The sequence below is a fragment of the Hemicordylus capensis genome, chromosome 1, assembly GCF_027244095.1.
Source record: "Hemicordylus capensis ecotype Gifberg chromosome 1, rHemCap1.1.pri, whole genome shotgun sequence".
Classification (NCBI taxonomy): Eukaryota; Metazoa; Chordata; class Lepidosauria; order Squamata; family Cordylidae; genus Hemicordylus; species Hemicordylus capensis.
The window spans coordinates 416,457,497-416,483,844 of record NC_069657.1 but is presented as its reverse complement, the minus strand read 5'-3'; the positions used below and the strand labels follow the sequence as shown (position 1 = coordinate 416,483,844).

The window sequence follows — 26,348 nt, the reverse complement described above, 5'->3', positions numbered from 1 at the left end:
ATTCTCGCAGGCCAGGATGAATCCCGGCCTCAAAGTGATCCGCCCTGCTCCATGCTGCACGGAGCAGGGCTGATCGTGTGGGAGCACAAAGCAAACGCTCACCAGGAAAGCAAGTTGGCTCCACTATTTTCTAGGAAGAATCCAGCCCATTTTCTGAATAAGTTTGAAAAGGTAAAGCAAGCTTCATTGATAAGGTAAATCAATTAACAACATTAATTACCTTACCTCTACAAGTATTTAAAGTATAGCAAAATCCTCATTTCCCCAGTAATGTTCTTTGTCACACCTTTGTCCCCAAAATTAATTATTCTACAGCAACTAAACTGGCCCACAGGGACTTTTTTTGCAGGCCCCCAGGAAGGAATATCCTGCAGCAGGAGCCATGGAGAGCTCTAGGATTGCATGCCTAGGACTGCAGCCTGAAAGCAACTGTAATTGAGGGAGAGCAGAGGACATGAAGTCCAGGTGCTCCACTGATGGGGAGCAGAGACGGGGCCTATTTTATGGCCACAATCCTTAGTTAAAATTGTGGGTCCCTTGGCAGGGGGAAAGATCCATAAGTAACTAATAATTGCTTCAATATTTTTAATAATTAATTTTAATGTAATGCTGAAAATTGAACTCAGTCCCTGTGTGCCAAGTCGTGGTTGGTTCCAGCTCACCAAGGCATTTGTGTTGTTCACCGCCGTTCTAGAGTCTCCCCTTCAGGTGGGGAGGAGGTAATTTTTGAGTTTGGCTGTTTCTTTTTGCTGCTCCTCAATCCTGCTTTATACACCCCTGCTAACTGGGCAAAGAGGCACCTTTTTAACGTGGTGGTTCTCTTTATTTAGCAGGGGGAGATTAACTGGCCCTATCCACCCCCAGCACAGTACGTCCAGTGACTGTTGCTGTTGTCTATCTTATGTTTCTTTCTAGATTGTGCGTCCTTTGGGGACAGGGAGCCATCTTATTTATTTATTTATTTATTTATTTATTATTTCTCTCTGTAAAACCACTTTGGAAACTTTTGTTGAAAAGCAGTATATAAATATTTTGTTGTTGATGATGATGATATATACTGCTTAGGCTTTTCCGTATATGAATTGTTTAATCAACTGTCATTGTTTAATATTTAGCTATATATCTTGTTGAAATGTTTCATAGATGAAATGTGGTAGCATTTGATTTACATTTGTGTGGTGGCATTTGATTTACATTTGTGCTGATATTCTTTTGTCTGAACTCTTCTCATATTCTGATATTTTGGTTAATCATATATCATTGTGGATATATTTTGGTTAGTGATAACGATTGTTAATTACTCCTGCTACCTGGCACCTTTCGAAGTGATGACTCTTATTTAGCCGGAGTAGAGCAATTACCCCTTTCCAACACAGCATCCCTTCAGTGGCTGTTGCTGATGTCTATCTTCTGTTTCTTTTTAGACTGTGAGCTTTTGGGGGATGGGGAACCATATGATTATTATCCTTTTTCTATGTACACCATTTTGAGAACTCTTTGGTTACAATGCTGTATATAAATAATATGTGTCTTACTTTCACTTGGCATTCTCAGCTTTAAACAGCGTTGAGTGTATTATACAGAGAGGTAGAATGCAAAATGGCAGTGACAATGTAAATTGGCTAAGGGGCTTTAAGAATCACAGGGATAGAGTGAATCATGCACAAACATAAGCAAGATGCACACACTACACTGTACATGGGGTGGGTGGGAGGATGTAAGCCCACATTGTACCCTGAATACCATATCTTCATGTTTCCATATATGTGGACTAGCCTTAGATCTTCGTACAAAAGGAAATGTACTTGTTTCTGTAATGCAGGCATTTTACACAGTACAAATCAATTCTGTTTCCTGGGTTGTTATACAGCACGGAAATGCAAATTTTTGTACATTTCAACCTCAAATGTAATGACGCTTCAGGATGATTGCAAGAGCCAACCACAATGAATATATATTCTGTTCTGTCATGTTAATTACCTGTGGTGTTGTGTTGACAGTTATCACAGACTCCGCCACCACCCCTATAGTGTTCATTAGGAAAAGAATCCATTGTCCTGTTGTAGTGACAGCTTACTGCATGGCCATAACACTGACAAGGCTTGCAATTATAAGCATGAACTTGATCTCCTGGATGAAAAGGCTTATCATTGTACAGCGGCCAACAATGATCACACTGAAATAAAGGGAAAATAATAAAGAGATTTTTGTTTATAACATCTACATATATGCAAGTACATACCATATTGTGTATACCATGTATGTGGCCCTCATTATCCATGGTTTCAGCACTTTCGTGTATCTGTGGTGGGGTAATACATACTCGACCTCATTATCTATGGTACACGGCTTCACATATCTGCGGTTTTCGGCAGCACAGTTCTGCCCTTACATCGTGCTCTTGCTGCGCATGCTCATGGGTTGTGAGAAGAGTTTGGAGGAGGATAGTAGAGTGCTTTGCTCTGCATGTTTGGAGTTTTTTGTGCGTCTAAAAGCCATTTGGGGTAGCATTTAGCAGCCTTAGGGAGCCATTGGGAGCCTTCACGAGCCATCGCTCTGGAACTTTTGGAGGCTTTTTGGAGCCATTCCTGTGGAGCTTCTTGGAGCCATTTTCTGGAGCCTCTTGCAACATTGTACTGCCCTCGTAAGATGCTAATTGTCACTTTTAGAAGTTTAACTTTGATGAGATTTTATTTTTAATTAAAATTTTCAAGTTAAAAAGTTAATTTTGATAATTACAGTAGTGTACTGGAGGGGCTGGGTGTAAATATTTTAACTAAAATAAAGTAAATACAAAAATAAAAATGACAATACTTAGGGCATGATCCAACCAATGCTAAGTACCTGAAAGTCTTATTAGTTTAATGGGAGAGCTAAGCACATACTTTTCTTTCTTGCATTGAAATCAATGGGAATTACTCCTTAACTATGTTTAAACCATACCCTTTTCATCTATGTCTAGTATTCTTGAGTACCTGCATATATATTCTATCACTAATCCTCACAACAACTTTGTAAGGTAGATCTATTCATCCCACATTGCATATGAGGAGGATACCACATAGTGGCTTTGCTAAGCTTGCTTTGTGAGTTCATGGTAGTTGAAAAAGAGACAGAAGTTAACAGTCTGATTTTGGGTGTGTACACAATTCTGGCAATGAAAATGGACCTTCAAGTGAACAAAAACAACATTTACACTCCCTCTGTCACATCCAGCTACTAATGTGTTATATGTTAAGTCACCTGGGAGCCTTAATGGTTTAGAAGAAAGTGTGTCATGAGACAAGGCACTAAAGAGAAATGTTTTCTGAACTGTATATGTGAGTGCAGACTACAGTCTCAGCAACTCAGGATGGTTCCAGACGTCTAATTTTGAGCTTTCAGAAGTGCTGATTGTTTGACACTTCTAATCACTGTGTAGGTGGGCATGGGCAGGATCAGCATGGTGGAATAGCAAAATAATAAATATTGTTCTATTTATAGTTTGCAGTGCCTTCCCCACTACTTCTTGTTGAGTAAGCTGATATGAAACCAGCCACGGGGAGAGTCAGCTTTTGAGGTATGGCCCTAGCATAATCAGTAGATAAGATAATGGAACGTCCATGCCCAAATGTACACTAACTAATGTAAGAAAATTAGAGTATAATTTGTTCATTTGTTTCTTACCCCATACATAGCTCTCCTGCATACTTCTGAGAGAGCTGTACCAAATCACAAGAAGTGCTTTAGGATTGGGAAATTTTGACATATTTAAAAAGGTACATAGTTTACCCACCATACTCATTTCAGTTCAATCGAAGCTGTTCCAGCAACACTTGGCTCCAAAAACATGCTCCCAACACTTGAGTTACCATCTTGCTGATTAATGTCAAGATCCCAGGCACCTTATTGCAAAGAGTCTACAACTTTGGTTCTGGCACTCAGCACCAGTTCATTGCCTTTCACCCCTTGAGGCTAACACAATGAGCTGGGCCCAGTGATGGGGTTATAAAGTCAGGTGGGGGCAGCAGAGAGGTGGCAGATGTGGCAGCAACAGGCAGGTGGGGTGATACCTGTGGCAGGGTGGGATCTGTGTACTTGCCATCCTATGGCAAGGAGGAGAGCTGGTCTTGTGGTAGCAAGCATGACCTCTCCCCTTTGCTAAGCAGGGCCCACCCTGGTTGCATATGTATGGGAGACTACATGTTGGAGCACTGTAAGACATTCCCTTTAGGGGATGGGGCCTCTCTTAGAAGAGCACCAGCATGTTTGCAAGCAGAAGGTTCCAAGTTCCCTCCATGGCATCCCCAAGATAGGGTTGAGGTAGGTTTCTGCCTGCAACCTTGGAGAAGCTGCTGCCAGTCTGTGAAGACAATACTGATCTAGATAGACCAATGGTCTGACTCAATATATGACAGCTTCCTTTGTTCCTATGTTTCACACTCGCCACCTGAGGCCATCGCTTTACACAGCTTCATGGGAAAGCCACTCCTGCTGGCATCTAAGAATTTTGGAAACCTACCCCCTTGATGTAAGTTTAGTGGCTAAACAACAAATTGGGCTTTGATACTTAGGCATTTGAAATAATTGTTCAGCTAAAAGCATTGCTCTATTTTATCATCATAATGGTCAGCTTAACACTTATAAACATGAATACCTCAGCTCAGTCTTCTAGGGTCACTTGTGCAGAAAAACATAAAAGAATCCTTAATGGATCTACATCAAAACTCATTCTGTAGGCATTGAGCAACTGAAAATGCTCTACCAACTTTACTGTTTGGCCCTAATCCAGAGAGCTTCATATACAGCAGCAAACTATGTATATATTGCTGTCCAAAATGTGTTTCCCACAGCAAACAGATGGTGAGTGTTAACATTCCTGATTAGGAAATGGGTTTCTGCACTCTTATCTCCTTTCCCACCTGAACACAATTATCTACACCATCTAATCTGAACCACAGATCAACATTATTCAGTGGTGCAATGTGGGGTATGTGCAGCTCTAGGAGCTGGATTTTCTTCCCCTTGCACATTAGCTTTTTGTGCAGTCAGTCCACATCTAGAAAAGTGATCCATCCCCCAAAGCCTATTTGCTACATGTAGACCACCCTTGCTGGACTGAGCCCCCGTCAAAAAAAGTTTAGTCATTTGGCTTTCTCCCAGGGCCAGGCCAACCATATAGAACTAGGTAGTCACCTAGGACACTAAGCTTTAAGGGGTGCCAAATTAGACAGAAGTGTTTCCCCCCTCTTTTTGGTATTCTAGGTTAAAAGAAATGGCAGATGGAACATTTTGTAGATCTATGTACCTACTAGTGGGCCCGGGCACAGAGCATCTGTGCCTCTAGTGTGGCCGGGCCCACCTCCGCCTGCGCTGCGGCCGGGCCCGCCGCCTTACCTCCGCGGCCGCCGGGCCCGAGGGTGCCGCCGCCGCGGCCGCCGGGCCCGAGGGTGCCGCCGCCGCGGCCGCCGGGCCCATCGCCGTGGCCGGGCCCAAGAGTGCCGCCGCCGCCGCCGGGCCCAGCCAGGCCCGCCGCCTCGACTCCGCGGCCGGGCCTGCCTGGCTCCCCGGCCATGGCCGCCGCCATTCTCCTGGGTGCGCCAGGACCAATCAGGCGCCCCCGCAGCCCAGCCAATCAGCTGGGGTGCCGGGACGCATTTCTCCTGGGCACACCCAGGAGAAATATATATATAGATTATTTCTCTAATTTGAAACACTGCAAAAAGGCAGGGCCAGCTCAAATGTTCCTGGGTGAAGTATGACTTAGGCGTCCCCCCTGCCTTACATTCAGTACCCCTACCATTAATGATTTTCTGGGCCACCTCAGATGGTCATGTGGGTCCCATAGAAATCACTGGAACAAATTGGTAATGGCTATCTTAAATTTTAATTACTCTCAGTAGTATTTAGTCACAACTAGCACTTGCTAAATTTGTCTTTACATGTATGTTCTTCCGCTAAATATTTCCAACTGGTGATTTGCATTTCTCTGCCTGTTTCTAAAAGAGAAACGTGGTATTATTTTATTTATCATATTTATATACTGCCTGATATGTGTATCTCTAGGCAGTGTACACAATTCAAAACAACAAATATAAAACAGAGCAAACACAATTAAAACAATTTCACAGAATAAAAAAGTTAAAACAATTTCATGGGATAAAAACAAACAGTTTAAAAGTAATGTCAGTTAAAAGCCTTAGAGAACAGGTGTGTCTTGAGGGCCTTCCTAAAAGCAAACCTATTGAGATGCTCTTATTGTGATAGGGAACACCACCAAACGAACCAGTGGCAACTGTAACCAGACCTCTCCAGATGATCTTAATAGGTGACAGCGTTCATTACAAAGAAGGCACTCTCTTAGGTACCCCAGACCCAAGCTGTTAAGTACTCTATAGGTAATAACCTGAGAAACCAGAGAGAGTTTGGGATCCAGGAACACTCCCAAGCTCCATATTCCAAGGTGGTATACAAAATAACAAGCATTCCTTATATAAGCATTCCTTTATTTGTTCTTATATGGACAAATAAAGTTCAATTACTTTAAAATTTCTAATTATTAAGTATTAAACATTCTAACTAGCATTCCAACCACACAATAGTGTCCCAGAGTAGTTAAGGTTAACACTGGAGATAATTTTGTTTATTAGAAATCTCTGAGGTTAGAGCAAAGGTCACATTCACTAACTTTTGGTGCTTTGCTAGAAGAACCAGGAAAGAAAGAAGAATAAAATGCCTTCTAATGATCACTTCCATCATTCCGAAAGGTAGGCTAAATTATTCAAATAAATTGTACCCTACAAATTATTCATTGAGCTTTGCTATTCTTAAACCATTCCTTGCCTGCACTTTCCAGCTGCAACGTCAAGATATAACGCTGGATTGAACAAACCTTTGATTCTTGGAATGGGGAAAAGTGTAAGATTTTTTGTTAATAAAACTAATTCATTTTAGCTAAAGGAGAAAAGTAATTTGCTTCATCAAAAAGTTCAGTCTTATTGAATGTTAGAGTTGGAAGGGATCTTAGAGGTCTTCTAGTCTAACTACCTGCTCAGAGCAGTCTTCAGTGGCTTTTGGAAGGTCAGGGAAGAATCACCAAAGTTATCAACTCAGCCATCAAGTAGTCTGTAAATTGTAAAATGGCCAAGAAAAGGCCTAAGTCTTCTCATTTAGGTTTTAATTAGTGGTGGTTGGTTCCATTATGAACACTCTTTCACTATGAACACATTTCTATGAAAACATCTTCTTGAAGAAAGTCTTGCTTCAGATCCCTTACTTTCAGAAAGATAGACATTGTGGTACTCTCAGAGCAGTGCCTTCTCAAGGTAAAATTTATATTTATATCCTGTGGGATAACAACCAAGTTTTTTGATAATGTAATGACTCCTTCACAATTCTGTGTATTACCAGGTTGTCTAGGCAGCTGGTCTTTGGATATTCGAGACAGCACCTTGCTATTGTGAGACACCCTCAGCAGAGAAGTCACCAAACTGCCTCACACTGATTAGCTTCTCTCTTTGCACACCCACAACTGATTGCTGGATTCCTTGCTGTTGCCATTGTTATCTTTATGCTTTTCATTTCATTGTTATCTTTATGCTTTTCGGTTTTTATCTAAAACATAAAGTATAAGAAGAGCCTTGCTGGATAAGGCCCAAGGCCTATCTACTTCTATGACGACAATGACAAATATTTATATACCACTCTTCAATCAAAGTTCTCAAAGCAGTTTACATAGAAAAATAAACAATACATAAATAAGATGGTCTCCTATCCCCAAAGGGCTCACACAATCTAAAAAAACACATAAGGTTGATACCAGAAATTGCCACTGGACGAATGCTATGCTGGGGTTGGATAGGGCCAGTTGCTCTCCCCCTCCTAAATATAAGAGAATCACCAATTTCAAAGGTGCCTCTTTGCTCAGAGAGAAGAGCTGGTCTTGTGGTAGCAAGCATGACTTTTCCCCCTAGCTAAGCAGGGTCTGCCCTGGTTGCATTTGAATGGAAGACCACATGTGAGCACTGTAAGATATTCCCCTCAGGGGATGGAGCTGCTCTGGGAGGAGCATAAGGTTTCAAGTTCTCTCTCTGGCTTCTCCAAGATAGGGCTGAGAGAGATTCCTGCCTGCACCCTTGGAGAAGCAGCTGCCAGTCTGGGTAGACAATACTGAGCTAGATAGACCAATGGTCTGACTCAGTATACAGCAGCTTCCTATGTTCCTCAGTTAGCATCCTGTTTCCCACAGAGACCCATCAGATACCTCTAGGAAGCCCATAAGCAGGAGATGGTGTCCCCATTCTGCCTTTGCTCCCCTACAACTGGCATCCTGTCTCTGAACCTGAAGGTAGAAGATAGCCATCATGACTAGTAGACTTACTAACTCCTTTTTAAAGCCATCCAAGGCAGTGGCCCTCTCCACATTTGGGGGGCGGGGGAATCCATTAGACTAATTATGTGTTGTATGAAGTACTTCCTTTTGTCTATTATAAATTTTCTGCCGGTCAGTTTCATGTGATTGACTCCTTTACATGGGCTCAGTCAGTACCCACATACCGATAAGTCTCGTAGGACACAAGAAAGGCCTGTGATTTCCATCCCTTCTTCTTTGGCACATGTAAAGAATAAGAGCATAGACCTTTATGGGGAATGGAAAATCTGTGTGCTTCTTGACAAAGGGGGAAAGCTGGATGGGATGTGGAAAGAACTTGTAGAGCTGACTGCATGTACTCAAAGGCCGAAGATGGAACTCTCCTAGTGTTCAGACATGGCATTAGAAAAGAGTAGTCGAAAGGTGTTATATTGTGTATCTATATCGATATAGCTCTGATCCTAGAGAGCTGTGGATGCAGATACTGTTTCTTAAAAGCCAAATTCCACCATTCAATTGATTTGTACAGAAGGGGCAGAGTGAAGGGATTGAACTCAGCCCCCATTACTCTTCCTAGAAAGGAGAGTGGCAGGATTTGGATTTTTTTAAAAAGGGTTCCTCACATGTAGCTCCAGCTGTAACATGGGACAGGAGACTCACAAGAGCAGTACCTATTTGTGCATGCTGTTCTTCCCGTTGAACTAACGATATTTCATGTATGTCATTGTCCCTACCATTTCATGGTAATATATCTACCATGGTCTAAACAGAGAGGGAAATTAATATGCTATGTTAAAACTCTATTTTAAAAGTCAATCTCCATCCAGACTGTTTTGGTTAAAGCATACAGTGCACAAGGAGTTGAATGCAACCTTGAATGCCATGTATCCCGGTCCTATAAATCTAGGCACCTATTTTAAATAATGCTGGAGGTATTCATGTACTGAGTGCAGGAATGAAGCAAACTATCCTATCTACTTGGTCACTGTGCTTCTTACTAACCTAAATAGGAGCCTGTTTAATTTGCTGTCACTATTCCAGCTCGCACTTTTTGAGATAACTCTGACAACTTCAATTTTAATTGGCTATTTGAAACTAAAATCTCATATGGATTTTCATCAGCTCAGTAAAGTAAATTGTATTCCTGTGGGATAACAACCAAGTTTTTTGATAATGCAATGACTCCTTCACAATTCTGTGTATTACCAGGTTGTCTGGGCAGCTGGTCTTTGGATATTCGAGACAGCACCTTGCTATTTCAATAAATAGATTCCACAAATTATTTTAGAAATCTAAGATCTATGGGCTGTGAAATTAAATCTGTTTTCCAAGGATGAGTTCATGGACAAACTCATCACTACCACACACATCTCGAAAAAGTTATTCAGAATTTTCCAGCTTGTAAAATTTCCAGCTTGATCCTGATAGCTTTCTATCCTCCTTGCTGTTTGTCAAAACTAGTCCAAGTAATCAATTGGGGATATTTAATTTTCATTCATTTTGAATTTATGTGCTGCTTCCGATAAACAAAGGTGACATTTTAAGTGGGCATTTTTTCAAAAATACTCATTTTGTGCACCAAGCCCACAGGATTAGGCAGGCTATAAATTTACAGAAAGCAAAACAAAACAAAAAACAACTCAAGATTATTCTAATAGATTTCTGCACAAAAGTGAAGCTTTGATTAAGTTGGACTTTGAATAAGCTAGGATTTTGTTGCTTAAAGAATACAGCAATGTTTTAGCAGTTCTAAATAAAAGGTGTAAGTGAATTTGAATAAAACAAGCTTATAGAAGAGTTTAAACTAACCTCCTTTCTGCCAAGGGTTTATCTCCTCCCTCTAAAAGCCTACATAACCCATAATAAGACTAAAGAAGAAAGGGGAAGCAGACTGCGTCTGAAAGGTGCCATTGTGTTTGTCCACAAAATGAGACTCATGAAACAGAAAAGGAACAATTCCTGTTGGTGTGAGGAGAATGCAAGCTCCCTAGCTTCAGAAAGCCTTTCAACTGGCAGACAAGGTACATCAAGTACAGTGTGAAGCCAACTGACTATTTGGTATGATATCTTTTTGAGAAGATGATTTTAATAAGCTTATCAATTTAACTTATGAATCTGCAGATAGAATCAAAGATGGAGGGGTCTTGTAGGCCATCTAGTCAAACCCTCGGCTTGGTGCAGGAAATCCAATGCTAGAGGATCCTCAACTGATGGTTGTTGGGGATGGCTAGAGCATGGGAGAGCCCACTACCCTTAGGAAACTGGTTCCATTTTTGAACTGCTTTTTTGTTGGACTAGGACCGGGAAGACCCGAATCCCCATTCAACCATGAATCCCCATTCAATCATGAAACTCACTGGGTGACTCTGGGCCAGTCATGTATCTCTCAGCCTAACCTACCCACAGGGTTGTTGTGAGGATAAACAGCTTTCCTCAGAGCTGCTCAGAGGAAAAGTGGGATATAAATGTAATACTGATTCAGGGTCCTCACAGGTGCTGGTAACTCATCAGACAGGGCAGCCCTGTTTAGAGATCCCTGGCAAGGGCCTCCAACAGCATTCCCTCTAACAGGGAATTCCAGATGTTGACTACAGCTCCCAGCTGTGATGGCCTTTGGCTGGGAATTATGGGACTTGTAGGCAACAACATTTGGGATTCCCTGTTGGAGGGAACACTGGTCCCCAACCTGTGGTACTCCGGATGTTGCTGAACTACAATTCCCATCATCCCTAGCCACTATAAATGGTAGCTATGGATGAGGGATCTATAGTTCAGCAGCTTCCGGAGTAGCACAGGCAAGGATCCTCTGCTCTAGAGACACAGGCTGCAGCAGCATTTCTCCTGGTCTAAAGGAAGAGAAGGCTGGGTTGCATTTAAGGAGACAGTGAGCAGGTAATTTACATGCCTGAATAGAACATAGTAATGTTTCTTCAGAGCACCCTCTCTTATTTGCACCTCAGTTATATTCCTTTTCCCTCAAGCTCCCCCCTTCACTTCCCCTCCCTCAGATTCCTCTTTCTCAGTCCACTTCCCACTTGACTTTGAGGCTATTCCCTTGGCGAGCCTGGTGCTCCCAAGGCAGCTAGCCCACCTAAAACACCTTCCCCTTAAATGAAGTTAAGAGAGAGCGCTCCGTTAATCTCATTTTGTTGCTCGTGTGTTGCCGTGATGTGCGGCGACACATGAGTAGACCCCTGACTGGGAGGCTGCAAGCAGCCTCCCAGCCTTGAGGGTCTCTCTAGGATGCCCTGTGCACTCATGCAGGGCATCCTGGAACTTCTGGGGCCAGCTGGCCCCCAATCCCTGCCACCCCTGCCATGATGGAGCCAGCAATCATGTGGGTGGTCAGTCTGGCTGCCCAGGGCTCTAGGCAGGATTGTCTGTGGGGAAAGCAGGCTAAACTTGCTCTCCCCACAGACCCGACAGAAGCTCTTCTCGAGTTTCTTTGTCTCCATGGGCTTCTTTGCAATCCTCAATTTTTAGGGTGCCTCATGAAGCTGATCCTGCCACTGAAGCCTGTGTAAAGATTAAATCCCAGCCTGACAACTATCCTGAACTTCCATGCCATCATGCCAGTTTGTGTCAGAGGCTTCACTGCCGGAAACATAACGCAGTATTAGCAAGAGACTTGTAACTAGTGTTGGGCAACAGTATCCCATCAGGACTGGAAATTGAGTGTAATCGAAAAAACTCAGTTGAAATCCCTCCTGTACTATGTATGGGCTTTCCATTCATTCTAAACATTTAGTGCATGTGTGTTCCTGAAGTGCATTGTGGGAATGTGCATGTCGTAGCTGTTGCCAAGACAACTAAAAGTTACTTTTCCTCTGCCATGTGCCATGACATCATACGATACGACACATCAGCCTCTGATTGGCCGCGGTCACATGTTTTTGTTTACAATTCTGACTTCAATATGAGCTGCATGTGAAGGTGCTACAAGATAACAAGTGGCAAAAGCATCTCCCTGGGCGCAGGAATAGCCTGATCCTTGTGAGAGTGAAAGTTGTAAGGAGACAGAGTGTTGTATCAGTGCCACTTTACTTAATCAAATAAGCCTCTCTTGCCCAAATGTAGTCACCAGCACCATTCCACCATCCTCCCTAGTTACCCACAGTTAAGCAGCAACATTAACTGTGTTACTCTACTCATTCTAGCACAATCCTACATATGTTTTCTCAGGAGTAAGTGGCACTGAGCAACATCATGACAAAGGCTGAATGCAAAAGACACACGTGCATTGGCTGAGGTCCCCCTTCTGAAGCACAGGTACTTGAACAGAGAGGGGCCACAATTTTCTTCAATCTCCCCTTCCCTGGAAGTGCTCTCTGCCATCTGAAATTATGTCCCTGAGGGTAGTGTAGCCCTCATGAACATAATTTTGGGTGACACAGAACGCTTTTAGGAAAATCAGCAAAAACCGTCTGCCCTGCACACCAGCACCTGTGCTTCTTTTATTTGCATGTACACAGTCTTAGTCAGCATGTCAGCCACCATGTTCAGTGGAGCACACTAAGAGGGAAATAAAACAGGATTGCAGCTTTAGCCTATTGGTTATCCCTCAACCCCCAATGCAAGTATGCTGATTTATGCAATGCGAAATGGCTATGTTCTATTGGATATATACAATTAATTCTTCAACGTCCATATAAAATGAAACATCTTAACAGAAAATGAAATTTAAAACATCCAGCTTAACACTGAAGCGGTAGGGCTTGAGTGAAATATAGAAGGTTGCTCTAACAACTTTACGTCTCCATGTTTGCAAGTCCCCAAACTAGCACAAATATACCTAAGCAGACCCAAATGATTGCTGTGACTACTTTAAAAGACTGAACTAGTCAGGATGATACTTTGCCTACCTTACAATTATCATGTCACTACATTATAATCACAATGTAACGAACAGAACACAATTGCACCAAAGCAGACTTAAAACAGGCAGCTATATTTTAATTACCTTTGTCCCAGTCACAGATTTCTGATTCCACCCATTAGAGATCATTATGCTTTTCTCTTTGGCTTTAGAAGCCAATAACTAGCATGAATTTACACTACAACATCTGACTTATATCAGAAAAAATATACCAAACATCAAGCCATAATGAAGCTCCTCCCCTGTTCAGGTAGAACCCCCATCAAATCTTCCAAAGCTTACATCCATGATCTCCACCTCTATTGATCCAACTTTTATCAATCTATTAGGGTAATTAACAAAGTTAATTAATTACCACTTAACATTCTTTAACTTTCCTGAAGCATCCAAGCTATTTTAGGATGATACATAGGCCCCATTTGGGCATAGCATAAACTACAGGTAGATGAAGCTGTAGTTAATCTGTGAATGATCAGCTGCAGTTTGGCAACCTTACATAGGAACATAGGAAACTGCCACTTACTGAGTCAGACCATTGGTCTATCTAGCTGAGTATTGTCTTCACAGCAGCAGCGGCTTCTCCAAGGTTACAGGCAGGCATCTCTCTCAGCCCTAACTTGGGGATGCCAGGGAGGGAACTTGGAACCTTCTGCTCTTCCCAGAGCGGCTCCATCCCCTGAGAGGAACATCTTGCAGTGCTCACACATAATCTCCCTTTCATATGCAACCAGGACGGACCCTGCTTAGCTAAGGGGACAAGTCATGCTTGCTACCCCTTCCCTCTTCCTAGTCAACCCAGGCTGCATCCCAGCAAGCTCCATTCCACTCGTGTCGCCAGACAGTGGGCAAGGCGTCAGTACATCAGTAAAGCAGTAACTATTGGCTACGATGTTAGCGGGAGTATACTCAGGGCAATTGTGCCTTTTCAGCATTGATTGTGTGCCTTAGGCATGGCAAAGACATTTTAACTCTTTCCTCACACCACTTGCACCACTACCTTTGCAATAACTCCCAAGCAACACGGTCATGCACAAGCACAATTATTGATACCCCAGGATGGCAAGGGGCACTTCCAGATGGCCATGGGATCTTGCAGGAGAGACACAGAACAGCAACTGAGAAAATTGGGGACAAGGGGACAGTAGGTTGGTGGCTGGGTGGGTGGGAGAAGGGACAGTCCCTCCAGAAAAACTGATGCCATGTCATATCTGCACAGCTGCTCCCAGAACCTAGGGCAGATCTCATGCAAAGTAATTGTAGCTGGTGTAGCTGACCCCCAGCTTTGGTCAGGAGTCCTCCCTCAGCTGGGGAGGAAGAATTTGGGGCCTGCTCCTTCCCTCCCTCTCCCAAGAAAAGAGGATTGGGCCCCTTTCTTCCCACTTTTACTGGTTAAAGATAGACTGCACTAGTGATCCCTCTACTTTTCTCATATTTGCACAGAATGAGTTATGCTCTGAGTGTCAGTATCAAGGCAGTGTATGCGTACGTGCATTCAGAATTGGGCCTTCCTAAGTGAGATCTAAAATTAACTAAGTGGACATTTAAAAATCTATTGCATGCACACATGAGCACACCCTAACAGGAACACTGCACTGCACCTAGCGATACCACACCTGCCTGTTGGGGACAAGCACCCATTCTATTTTAGATAGACCATGGGCCAAAAGGAAGAGAATGAAGAGAATATTGCACAGACCACTCCAAATTAGGGTTTTCCAATTCATGGTTAATTTTCTTTTGCAGGGACGCATTCTACTGCACCAGTCTTGGCTACCTCCTAAAAAGGGGGCCAGGCTATACATTTAGAAGTACTAGCACTGGCTCCTAGTCCATTCCCGGGTCCAATTCAAAGTGCTGGTTTTAACCTTTAAAAACCTAGATGTCTTGGGACCAAGTTATTTGAGAGAGCACGTTGCTCCATATGTCCCTACCCGGACCTTAAGATCTTCAGAGGCCCTCCTCCAAGTGCCCCTCCCAAACGAGGTGAGATGGGTGTCTAATAGGGAGAGGGCCTTTTTGGTGGTTGCACCCCAGTGAGGTTCACCTGGCTTCATCACTTTGTTCTTTAAGAACAACTCACTCCAGCCTATTAAACTTCGATTTTCAAATTTGATTACAAATTATTTTTAAAGATTTCTGATTCCACCCATTAGATATCATTATGCTTTGTACTGTATTTTGTATCCCCCCCCACCCGTTTTAGTCTGTTACGATTTAATGGGCCTGTTCTTATGATCAGTGAAAAGGGCTACTGGGCATGCAGGGAGGAAGGCTGCTGAAACATATTTCCCCTGCAGACGATCGTTGGGTCTGTGCTGGGAGCGTGTATCATGCTCCCAGATGGACACTGACAGTCCCTGGCAGCACAGAAGGCCAGGGGCTGGAATTCCCACAATGCACCGTGCGAGTGCGCAGTGCATTTTGGGGATCCTTCCTGGCACTGGCCAGGAGGTTGCTCCTGTGTTGGTGCCGCATGGCACCAACACACGGGCATTCTGTTGGGAATTCTCTCTGGTAAGAGAATCCCTTTTTCATTATAGCAGAGTGCACAGAGGCACAACACAGCAGAATTTAGTTAAGGCATGCATGTATGCTGAGAGTAAAGTAACTTTGGAGCCAGTTCATAGTTTCAAGTCAATATATATGACATTTATTAGAGAACTCCATTCTAGACAGGGAAGTGAGGAGTTAGGATCTCTAATCTATCTAGCTAGTTGGATGCAGATGGATTCTGCATCTCTGCACACATGGTGCAGGGAGAGGAGGAGAGCTTGTCTGTTGCAAGGTAAAAGGAACAGGAAGAGAAAAGGGAGAGGAAGGAAGTGGTTGGAAGGTAGGAAGTGTCCCTAAGAGTAGCAATCTACATTCCAAAGGGATAGTGTCAGAGCAGTAGAGAAGGGATGACCAATGTCTTGACCCTCTAGCCCTCTGACTCACTAATCTGTCCTCCACTGTCATTGAGACAAGAGACAGCGTATAGTCCTTCACTTCCAACACATTCCACCCAGGTTAAAGGTGCACTCACATCCTTAACTTCGGCTAACCGGTGTGCCTCTTTGGCGGGATTGCCACTGAGGCACCACTGGCAGCCACAATCCAAGCCTCAATTCCTTTTTGCCCTAAGCACACCATAAACCAAACCACCCTCTTTTTCAGAGCAAGTCAAGCTTTGCCCATCAAGCCCCTTAGAAACCTTGCCTGTCAAATGTCAGCACAGGAGATGTACGACAGAACACCTGACTTCCTAGCCTCCCACCACATACCAGCACACAAGGCCCACTGTTAATGAATAGGTACAACTGACATAGACAGACATCACATTTGTACAGCAAAATGTTATCTCTGTAATTGACTGAACAAGAAGGTTACCACAGGCAGAGTTACTGTAGGTGTATTCCTGATGCAGCTTTGATGGAAGTCGCACTGTGCCTGGGTGCGGCATCCGAGTCTCTTGTGCTTTAAAAGTGGTGTGTTCTTTCATCACCACACACCTGTCTGCCTTGCTGTTGGGGCAGTGGAAGATGCTCCCAAGTAGAAAAATGCTGGGAGAAGGTGCTCCAGGGCAGTTTTCCCTTGAGAAAACTGCTCTTACTGCACAGGCTTCTCTGGTGCTGCTCTGACTCCTCTCTGCCGGAACAGGGATGGATGCCGCTCCCCTGTCTTTAGGGATGTGCAAACTGGCTCAAGGTCGAGCTGGTTCACCATTGAACTGGGCCAGCTCAAGGGCTTGCCCTCCAGCCAGATTGAGCCCAGTTTGGCTCAAGGTTGAGCCAAACCTGCCGAGCTGTCTTGGGGCCAGTTTGGGGTTCTAAAGTGTAAAATAAAATGAAAATTTAAACTTACTGCCAGGTTCAGTGCCAACTGGGGAGTACCGCCGCAGCCACAGGGGGTCTCCAGCGGTTCCTCTCCCCCACCTGCCTCCCCAGTCTTCCAGTTCGGCCCATTTGGGGGCTGTTTTGGCCCTCTCCATGATTGTGGCAGCCATTTTGGAGGCCGCCATGCATGTACTCTGGCAATCTGCATGGCCTATGTGGAGGACACATAGTTGCCATTGCTGCCATGGAACTACCTCGATGGTAGGATCAGAGGAAGCAGTGGTTGACATAGCTACCTGAACAAGGATCCTGTTGCTCCCTGGCATGCTGGTTGGCAGTGCCATCTGGCTTGCCCTTTGCCTCTTCTGTGGGATGGGGTGTCCACTCCCAGCTGTGCTCTCAGCTGTTATGTCCCTCCAATCCAGGAGGACTGATGCCAGCTGGTCATGGGATGACATGGTTCCACTCCTGACATTTTGTTGTGGATGGTCACCTCTTTGAATTCCTTCTTCAGAAACTGCAGACTCTTTGCACTGTGCCCCAGTGCGTTGGAAGCTCCCTGTGCCATCTACCTAGAGATCCATTTGAAGGTGTTCATATTCCTGAACTGCTGCTGCAATTGTGACTGGACATGGTCAGAAGTCTATGAACCTCTCCGCCTCTGTCCACAATTCTGCACAAACCTTCCTGCTTCCATCCCCAGTCTGGCTGCTTTACATGGAGGTGCAAGTGCCAATCACGGATGGCAAATCCATCATGGAATGCTGAGACTGCATGGTTGGTGGCAATTTCCCAAGTAGACGCTTAAACGAACAGGGCATGGGGCGCTACCTAGGTCTCTTCACATGAGGAGAAAGGATGAGGGATAGGGACATGCAAAGCCAGCAGTGTGCAGGAGGAGTGTGGTCAACAATCACCTGCATACAAAGAAAGAGAAGTGGAATATAGGTGGAATACAGGTGTGGACAGAAACCGCCGGCATGAAAATGAAGCTGCACACAAGCCCTCATTCTTATGATGGAAGGGTGGAGGGACTGAGGGTGAGATGTATGTAATCAGAAATGTGTCAATTTATTTGTGTTACTATGGCTTAATGTGTTTGTGCACAAAGCACTGCAGTGGTGACCTCTTCTGCTGCTTGTCCTTCTATCCTTTTTTTTTTTTTTTTTGGTGCTCAGGAACATGTGAGGTACAAAACATGTACGGGAAAGCAGGCTTGTTCCAATGTGGCTCTGTCCCTTTAAATGCATGAACTCTAGGGATGCAGAATCCCTGTTGCCAAGCAGTGGCAGGAGGAGCACCTTCCTTATGAGGCAATGCTACAACACCTGGGGGGTTTTAGTTTAGAAAAAATACGACTGCATGAGGTCTATATGACATAATAGAAGTCTATAAAATCATGTATGTGTGGAGAAAGTGGATAGAAAGGACTTTTTTTCTCCCTCTCCCATAACACTAGAACTTAGGACCAACAAACGGAAGTACTTTTTCATACAACGCATAATAAATTTGTGGAATTCTCTGCCCCAAGATGTGGCGACAGCCCACAACCTAGATGGCTTTAAGAGGGGTTTGGATAACTTCTTGGAGGAGAGGTCTATCAACAGCTACTAGTCTGAGGGCTATAGGCTACCTCCAACCTCAGAAGCAGGATGCCTCCAAATACCAGTTGCAAGGGAGTATCAGCAGGAGAGAGGTCATGCCCTCAACTCCTGCCTGTGGCTTCCAGTGGCATCTGGTGGGTCACCATGTGAAACGGGATGCTGGACTAGATGGGCCTTTGGCCTGATCCAGCAGGGCTGTTCTTATGTTGAGTAAGGAGATGGCAGAGGGCAGAGCATAAACTCCAAGAGGCATCCAGTGAAAAACGCAGCCACTCCAAACAGACCCATTTCAAGAGGCGTCCAGTGAAAAACGCAGCCACTCTAGAACTTATGCATTTCTCTGTGGTTGTGGGACAAGCTTGCACACAAAACCCAGGTTATAACGGCAACGTAATTCAGACAACACAATGGTGCCTTTGAACCCCAGGTTTCAGCAGCAAAACGTACTACAAACCAAGGGTGCAAATTCAGATTTGGAAGCAAAAATTGAACCATGGTTGGGTGATAAAACTGCAGCTTCAACATTTGGATCACAAACTCCCACCTTTGGCACATTTACCTTGGATTTGTTATGATGTCCAAATGGGGCCTTTGAGATCCATGAGGTCATAGTCCAACAAATGCACCCTTTTGTTGGATGAACAACACAGATCTCTATGTAAATTCATACAGTTTCACTCTGGATTCATTCTGGAAAGGTAGCCAGATTCTACAGAGTAGCATACTAAGATGTCAGCGACACCTTTTGGAATTGTTTTAACAATAAAAATACTATTGACATAAATATGCTTCACACAAGACAACTTTCCTATGTGAAAGTTACTACTGCACAAAAACTGGTGTTTATTTCACATAGTTTACATAGAAAGATACTTCTGGTATGAAGCAGCCCTGAGTGAAGGTTTTTTTTTTAAAGGAATCTAATCACACTGTGTATGTAATCAAGATGACTTGACTCAGATCTGTGTGTACACCTCTAAGATCCATGCCTAGTTCCATTCTTGAAAGGGAAAAACGTGAGAGAACCATAGGAACATAGGAAGTTGCCATATACTGAGTCTGACCATTAGGTATATCTAGCTCAGTTTTTTCTTCACAGACTGGCAGTGGCTTCTCCAAGGTTGCAGGCACTTGGTAGGGTTGCAATGAAGGCCTTGGAAAGGATATTTACATGCTGTGACATGTCTACACCTACAAAGATTAGAATCGTTCAGAAAATGGTTTTCCCCATGACACTCTATGGATGCGAAAGCTGGACTTTGAAGAAGCAAGATAGAAAAGCACTGATGCTTTTGAACTTTGGTGCTGGAGAAGACTTTTGAGGATACCATGGACAACCAGGAAAACAAACACATGGGTCATAGAACAAATCAATCCAGAATTTTTACTCAAGGCACAAATGACCAGGCTCAAACTATCATACATTGGACACATTATGCGAAGATCCAGTTTCCTTGATAAGTCCATAATGCTGGGGAAAGTTGAAGGAAAGAGAAGAGGATGACCAGCTGCAAGGTGGATGGACTCGATTACGACAGCAATGAATGCTCGACTGAGAGACCTTAAAGGCTAAGTTGAAGACAGATCATCCTGGAGAGAATCTATCTATGTAGTCACTAAGAGTGGACACCGACTTGACGGCACTTAATCAATCAACCAAGTATATTCACTATGTCAGTACAAAGGTTCAGCGGGCGGGGGGGGGGAGTTTATATTGAATAATATTTAGTGTGATTTTGGTTTGGATGCAACTTAGGTTTTCACTACTTTCTTTTCTTTCTGAGTTTTAAATAATTAATAATGTTCTCATATGCTTTTGATGGTATTGATAAACATTTAGCATACCATCACAACCAAAAGAATCAGACAGTTCTGCTGGCATACTAAAAACCAGTATGTATGGAACCTCAGCATACATTATCACTTAAAATGCACACTCTTTTCAATACAACCTGCCTGCTGGAGGCTCAGCATGGGTTGAAAAATTTCAAGTAACATCTATATATGGATGCGATTCAGTTGAGTAGTCCCTGAAATTGATGCAGTTCAATGTCCTTTGTATGCTATGCTATAAAAACTGAGAATGATCTATTATGATATATCCCCGCAGTACTGGGAAATATCCAAGAAAAACAAAGTTGCAGGTACTCTAAAAGGGATTATTCAAACAGTGTGCCCTAAGTATTTTCAGTGTTCCTTTGTCATCAGGGCAAACCAGTTTAATTCTTCAGGGCCAAACTTTATTATATAACACCCCCAGAATATCAGCTGCAGGGGTGGGGAGAATCCAGATAAAGACTAGTGGGAGAGGTTAACCCTTTGCCCTGTGCCATGACCCTGATTCATTTCAGACGCACACACACACACAAGCTGCTACCTGCCATGTCAGGGGAAACTTGTGGTCACCCAAGATTCCTGACTTGAAAAATATCCTCTACCAGACCTTTGAGTGTTCTTCACACAATAAAGGAGTGAGAGGGAAGTGGGGAAAAAATACAAAATCTTCAGCTAACACTAAAGATCACTAAATTTACTGTAAGTAAATTGAGTAAAATTAATATATGTAATTGAGTAAAATGATGTTAGATTTTGTTTTAATTCTTTGTTAGTAGGAACTGACAGTACTCCACAGAAAAGATCAAAAGATATAATTAAACATGCTTGTTTTACTCTGAAAGAAAGATCATTTAGATGTTCTTAGTACAGGCACAAAGCATGCAAACTGATTAAAAACTGTGACACCCAGTGAAACAAGGCATGAACGTTGACCAAAAGAAAAAAAAGTCTGATAAGGCAATGACACCATTAATTTAGTTTGTTTTCACAAGGTATCAAAGGTCTTGCTAGAGTGCTTGGTGAACTTAAGAGCATATTAAATATTTATAATTAATCTCCGCAAAGTACCATTTCACAATACTTGTTCTAATTAAAAGGACAGTGTCAAGTTGAATATTATAAAGACTTGTTCTAAAAACTTCATTTTTGTGATAGACCATCATTTCAACAGTAGATGTTCAACTTTTCTAAAAAGAAGTTGGCTATCTCTGACCTTTTGTTTATGTTTTTATCAGTCAGTATAAAACCTGCTCAAGTCAAAATCTCATACAATCTCCCTTCAACCCTTTCTGTCTATACACCTGCCAGCTTTTCACTCCTTTCCCTATCTTTGGTGTAATTATGCTGTTAAATGCTCTCTTACAAATCCACTGGAGTAGTGTGACCATCGTATTTTCCAGGTTGCTAAAAGCAAGCCACAATGTGTGACAAACTCTAAAAAATGGGAAATGGAAATTTAAAAGGAGACTATTTCGTTACCACAGAAATATCACCATAAAATAAGGACAAAAGTGAAGTGGGTGGCTTGATAAAAGATCGCACAGAAGGGAATGAGAGAGCGCAAAGGACAGAACAATTGAGCCTCAGATAGTCCAGCAAAGACTTTGTGAAAATTTTGGAGAGGTTTTCTCTTAAGACTGAACGAAGCATTACAAGAAATGTTACATGTGCTGTTACCCAAAACAGCAGTCCTATACAAAACTCAAACTCGCCTTCTGCAATGTTTAGTATGACTTATCCAGTGTTCTAACTTCATATGTGAGTAACAAGGTAGGAGCCGGAGAGTATGATTGTCTGCTAAGCCACAGCTGGTTTTTCCTCCTACCTTGTTCAGAAGCTGGGGATAGAATCTGGGTAGGGCATGCTCATTCTGCACAGCTGGGGGCTTAGCTCCCTGCCTCCTACCTTGCTTTTCATTCACACATGAATGAAAATTGTGAATATGTATGAGGTTACATAATTGTATCAAGACATGCAATAAGTTGTACTAGATGCTATGGAGGTGCAGGTGCTAGTAAGTCGAGGCAAGCAAATGGTTAAGTTGAGTCAAGCAGGATGAGACAGTCTATGAGTTTCATCTTCTGGATCAGTTGCTGCGCCTGCTCCAGCATCTGGGGAACCCAGTTGGGTTGTGGTGCATTTGCTCAGGTTGAATGGCAGGAAAGAAGAGGCATGCTCTGGTGCCAGCTGCTGCCCTTGCTGTTCCAGCACTTCATCTCCCACCTGTACCCGCGTGTGTTATTACTTCACCTTGGTGGCAATGACCTGGGATTGTTGAAGGGCAAAGCCCTCATTTTGCAAGCTGCCGCAGACCTTTGAGTCCTGCTGGCCCATTGGCCCCAGTTGATCCTCATTTGGTCCTGTTTGAGTCTTAGGCACTGTTGATGCGGTGCCAGCAACCCTCACACCATAGACCGGGCATGTAGGGGCGTTAACCGGGAGCTGGGTAGGTAAGTGCAGTCCCTCAGTGAGATAGTTATCTCACATGAGGCCATTAGGCATAGCGATGAGAACTTATACAGGGAGGACGGTGGGCACGTTTCACAAGAGGACACCAACATCTTTTTGAAGGATCTGCAGCAAGGAATTCATGAGGTTGTTGGTAGGAGGTGGGGGAAAGGAGGCTAAACTGAGGTTTTCCCCCTTTTTGTGGCAGGTGAGTGTGGGCTTGGGAGGTTGAGATATGGACTGGTGTTCAGCCGTAAGCACCTTTAAGGTGACTAGTGGTTTCATGGAACAGCCCCCCAGGGTCTTGCTGCCTGGGTGGTGTCTGGGAATGGACCACTATTGGGACACCATTCAACTCACCCACTCAGAGTCTTGTGGCTTGGGGTGGTTGTGACCTCGACAGCTACCTCCTGGACAGAGGTAACTGTGTGGTTTTGGCAGGGCCATGCTGAGGCTTCAGCTGGCATCTGCCAAACCTGGCTGCTTCGCCTAACAGTCAGGGGGAAGCCTGTCCTATATAGGAGGCTGAGCCTACCCATGAGGGGTGGAGTGCCCACACTCTAGGTTATGTGTGTTATGTTGATGCTCATTGGAGATCCTTGCCCAGTTATGTTATCAATAAAAAGGTGGCCCTAGTTTCATCCATTCATGCTCAAATGACCTCAGTGAGCAATGGGAGTTATACAGAAGAAGGTGCTTTCTTGAGCAACCTGAGCCTAACCTGTTTAGGGCTGTATACATAATAACCAGCACCTTGCTGGTAAAAACAGTACCTGGAAACATACTGGCATGACATGACTGAATCAATCATGACCTGCCCCATCACTTCCTCCTCTTTTCTCTCTTCCCACTGTCGGACTTTTCATCATAATATTATTGGGGCAGGGACTTGTCATTTTATGCTTTTGTTGCAAAGAACCATGTAGTATGATGTGCTGTGTTAATAATAATATGAATATTCAACATATATTATTTTCTAAAAGTTGGCCAAAACACATAATTTAGTCTCTCTTTGATTATTTACAATTATAAAATCCTATGAAGCAAAACACCACAAAAAAGAAGGAAAGAAAGCAAGAAGAAACAAAAAAACCCCAAGAAAACACAGAACAGAAGAAATCAAACTATGTTTCTGTGTTTGCCGTGGGCTTAGTTCAAGTGCTCTGACTGAAGGCAACTTCAAAGGTTCCTGTGGCAAAGGGAGTATGAACAAGGTTCTGCTGGGACACTACATCTGTGCCCTCAACCCTCTGCTTCTCTAATGTTTGGCAAAGTCAGTAGAAAAATTCTTTTTCATACCTTCCAATGTCAAGAACTGGAATATTATCAAGGTTTAACTTTGTCATCACTTGCCAAATTGACTGGAATGTAATTCAAAAACCCTGTTTATTGAGTATTATTTAATGGTTTGTATGGTACAGTGAAATCGAGGGCATTTTTTTCTTTCTGGAATAAACTCAGATCTTCATTTTTTTAAAAATCAGTGCTTTTCTTCTTGTTCTAGTATAAGATTTTGGGTTTGTATTAAATCTCCCTTATTTTATTTTATTTTTTAGAACAGAACAATTGGAACGTGCTGATAAGAAACATGCTTTCTTAATATGAAAATAATCTATTAGAGTTGTATGTAGAACATTTATTTAAAAGTAGACAATTCAACCAAGAGGAAAATAAAATACAAGTCTAGAATGAACTTATCTTCTGCCAGGTTTAAAAAAGATTTACTAAGGCTCCTTTTCAATCAATCAATCTTTATTACAATCACAGACCACAAAGATCACAGTACAGACGGCCAATAAGCTTTTCAGTATAATTGCTTATACTCAATACATCTGGGCAAGTCCATACCTTCCCACAAGGTATCCTCTCTTTCTTGCTCAGTCACCATCGCTTCTGATCCCATCAGTGTATATGTAAAGTTAGGACTTTGCGCCCCAGTGTGTAGTACTTAATAAACTTATACTGAACCTCATGTATACCGCTTTTGTAGGGCTGTGTATCAGAATGTCAGTTTCCGATACTTGTGTACCATCCTCCCTGGTGCTCCCAGCATGGCCAACTCCATGCAGTATCTGCCATTTCCGGTGCCCAGGGAGCATCTTCTATGGAACTGAAACCCATGGGAATGGCTGGTATTTATGTATTTATTTTTTGGTTGGTTTGTTCAGTTTTTACACCGCCCTTACAGAATAGATCAGGGCGGTAAGGTGTGCAAGGATGCTGGGAAGGCTTATGGGAACATCTGGAGACTGTAGTGCTTCCCAGCACTTTCCCCATAGGGAAAACAATGCCCCCACATGCCTTCTCAGCCATCCCTGTGAGATCTGGTTCCATAGAAGAGGCTCTTCCAGTGCTGGAAATGAGAGATACTGCACCAAGCTGGCCATGCTGGGAGCAGCCACTTCCGTGTAGTACTGGGGGGTAGTTATGTACTGATATCCAGACTGTAACGCGCTATGTACTGATATCCAGACGTACTGATATACAGGCCTGCCACTTTCTTGCCAATTCTCCCAATTTAGAGAGAGCCTTCTGGTGTTCTTTGCAGTTTCCTAGGATTTTCACCATCCTGAATAAATCAGCAAACTTGGCCTCTCCACTGCACATCCTTAATTCCAGATCATTTATTAATGTTAAAGAGTACTGTTCTCAATACAGATACTTGGGATACCCTGCTACTTACTTCCCACAAGCGCAATGCAGTAATTGTCAGTTTACCCCACCCTCTGCTTCCTGATGTTTAAGCATTTAAACAATGCCCCCAAAAGGCCCCATCTTCATGACTGCCAAGTTTACTGAAGAGCCTCCAGCAATGGATTGCACTGTGCTTTCTGTATTGTGCATTGCTTCCTTTAAAATGGCACCTGCCACTTTAGAAGAAGCAGAGTATTTTTTTCTGTATTCATGCACCTTGAATATACTGCTGAAAGTGGAGTCCATTTTCGCAGAAGCAAAAAGTTTCTTGAAATGGGTTTTTTTAAACATTTCAGTACTGCACTAATTCCAAATTTATGTATATATTTAATAGAACTTGGGATAACATAAGATAACATATGAGAATTGGAACATCCAACTTTAAAAGACTTACATTGTTGCCTTCTGTGTAGCTTTCCTCAGAGCAAAGGCATCGATATGGGTTAGTACTTGTCTCACAGTGATCAGCATGGCCATGACAATTACACCTGCATATAAACAAAGCTATTTAGAAAAGAGCATATGCATCATCAACAGGGGGTCTCTCCCTGTTATTTTTGTACTGTCATGAACATAATTGTCTGCTTCTGTTAAGGGCAGGCATCTCATAGAAGGGAAGATGTTTGAAGTATAGTAGTGTGTAGATGCCTTTCTACACACAGAAAGGAACTTTGTGCACCATCCCCTCCATGCATATAACCTGTTATACTTACCAAGGGAAGGCT

The 26,348-nt window shown here is 43.2% G+C and overlaps 1 protein-coding gene across 1 annotated transcript in view; it reads right to left on the bottom strand.

The window, feature by feature from the left end:
• The window catches only part of USH2A (usherin), a 784,926-nt gene that overhangs the window by 680,293 nt on the left and 78,285 nt on the right, over positions 1-26,348 (bottom strand). Inside the window, exons 8-9 of the mRNA XM_053283338.1 lie at positions 26,018-26,111; positions 1,981-2,176 (exon numbers count right to left, since the gene is read on the bottom strand). Coding sequence (XP_053139313.1) covers positions 1,981-2,176; positions 26,018-26,111 — 290 coding nt within the window. The remainder of the gene's footprint in view (positions 1-1,980; positions 2,177-26,017; positions 26,112-26,348) is intronic.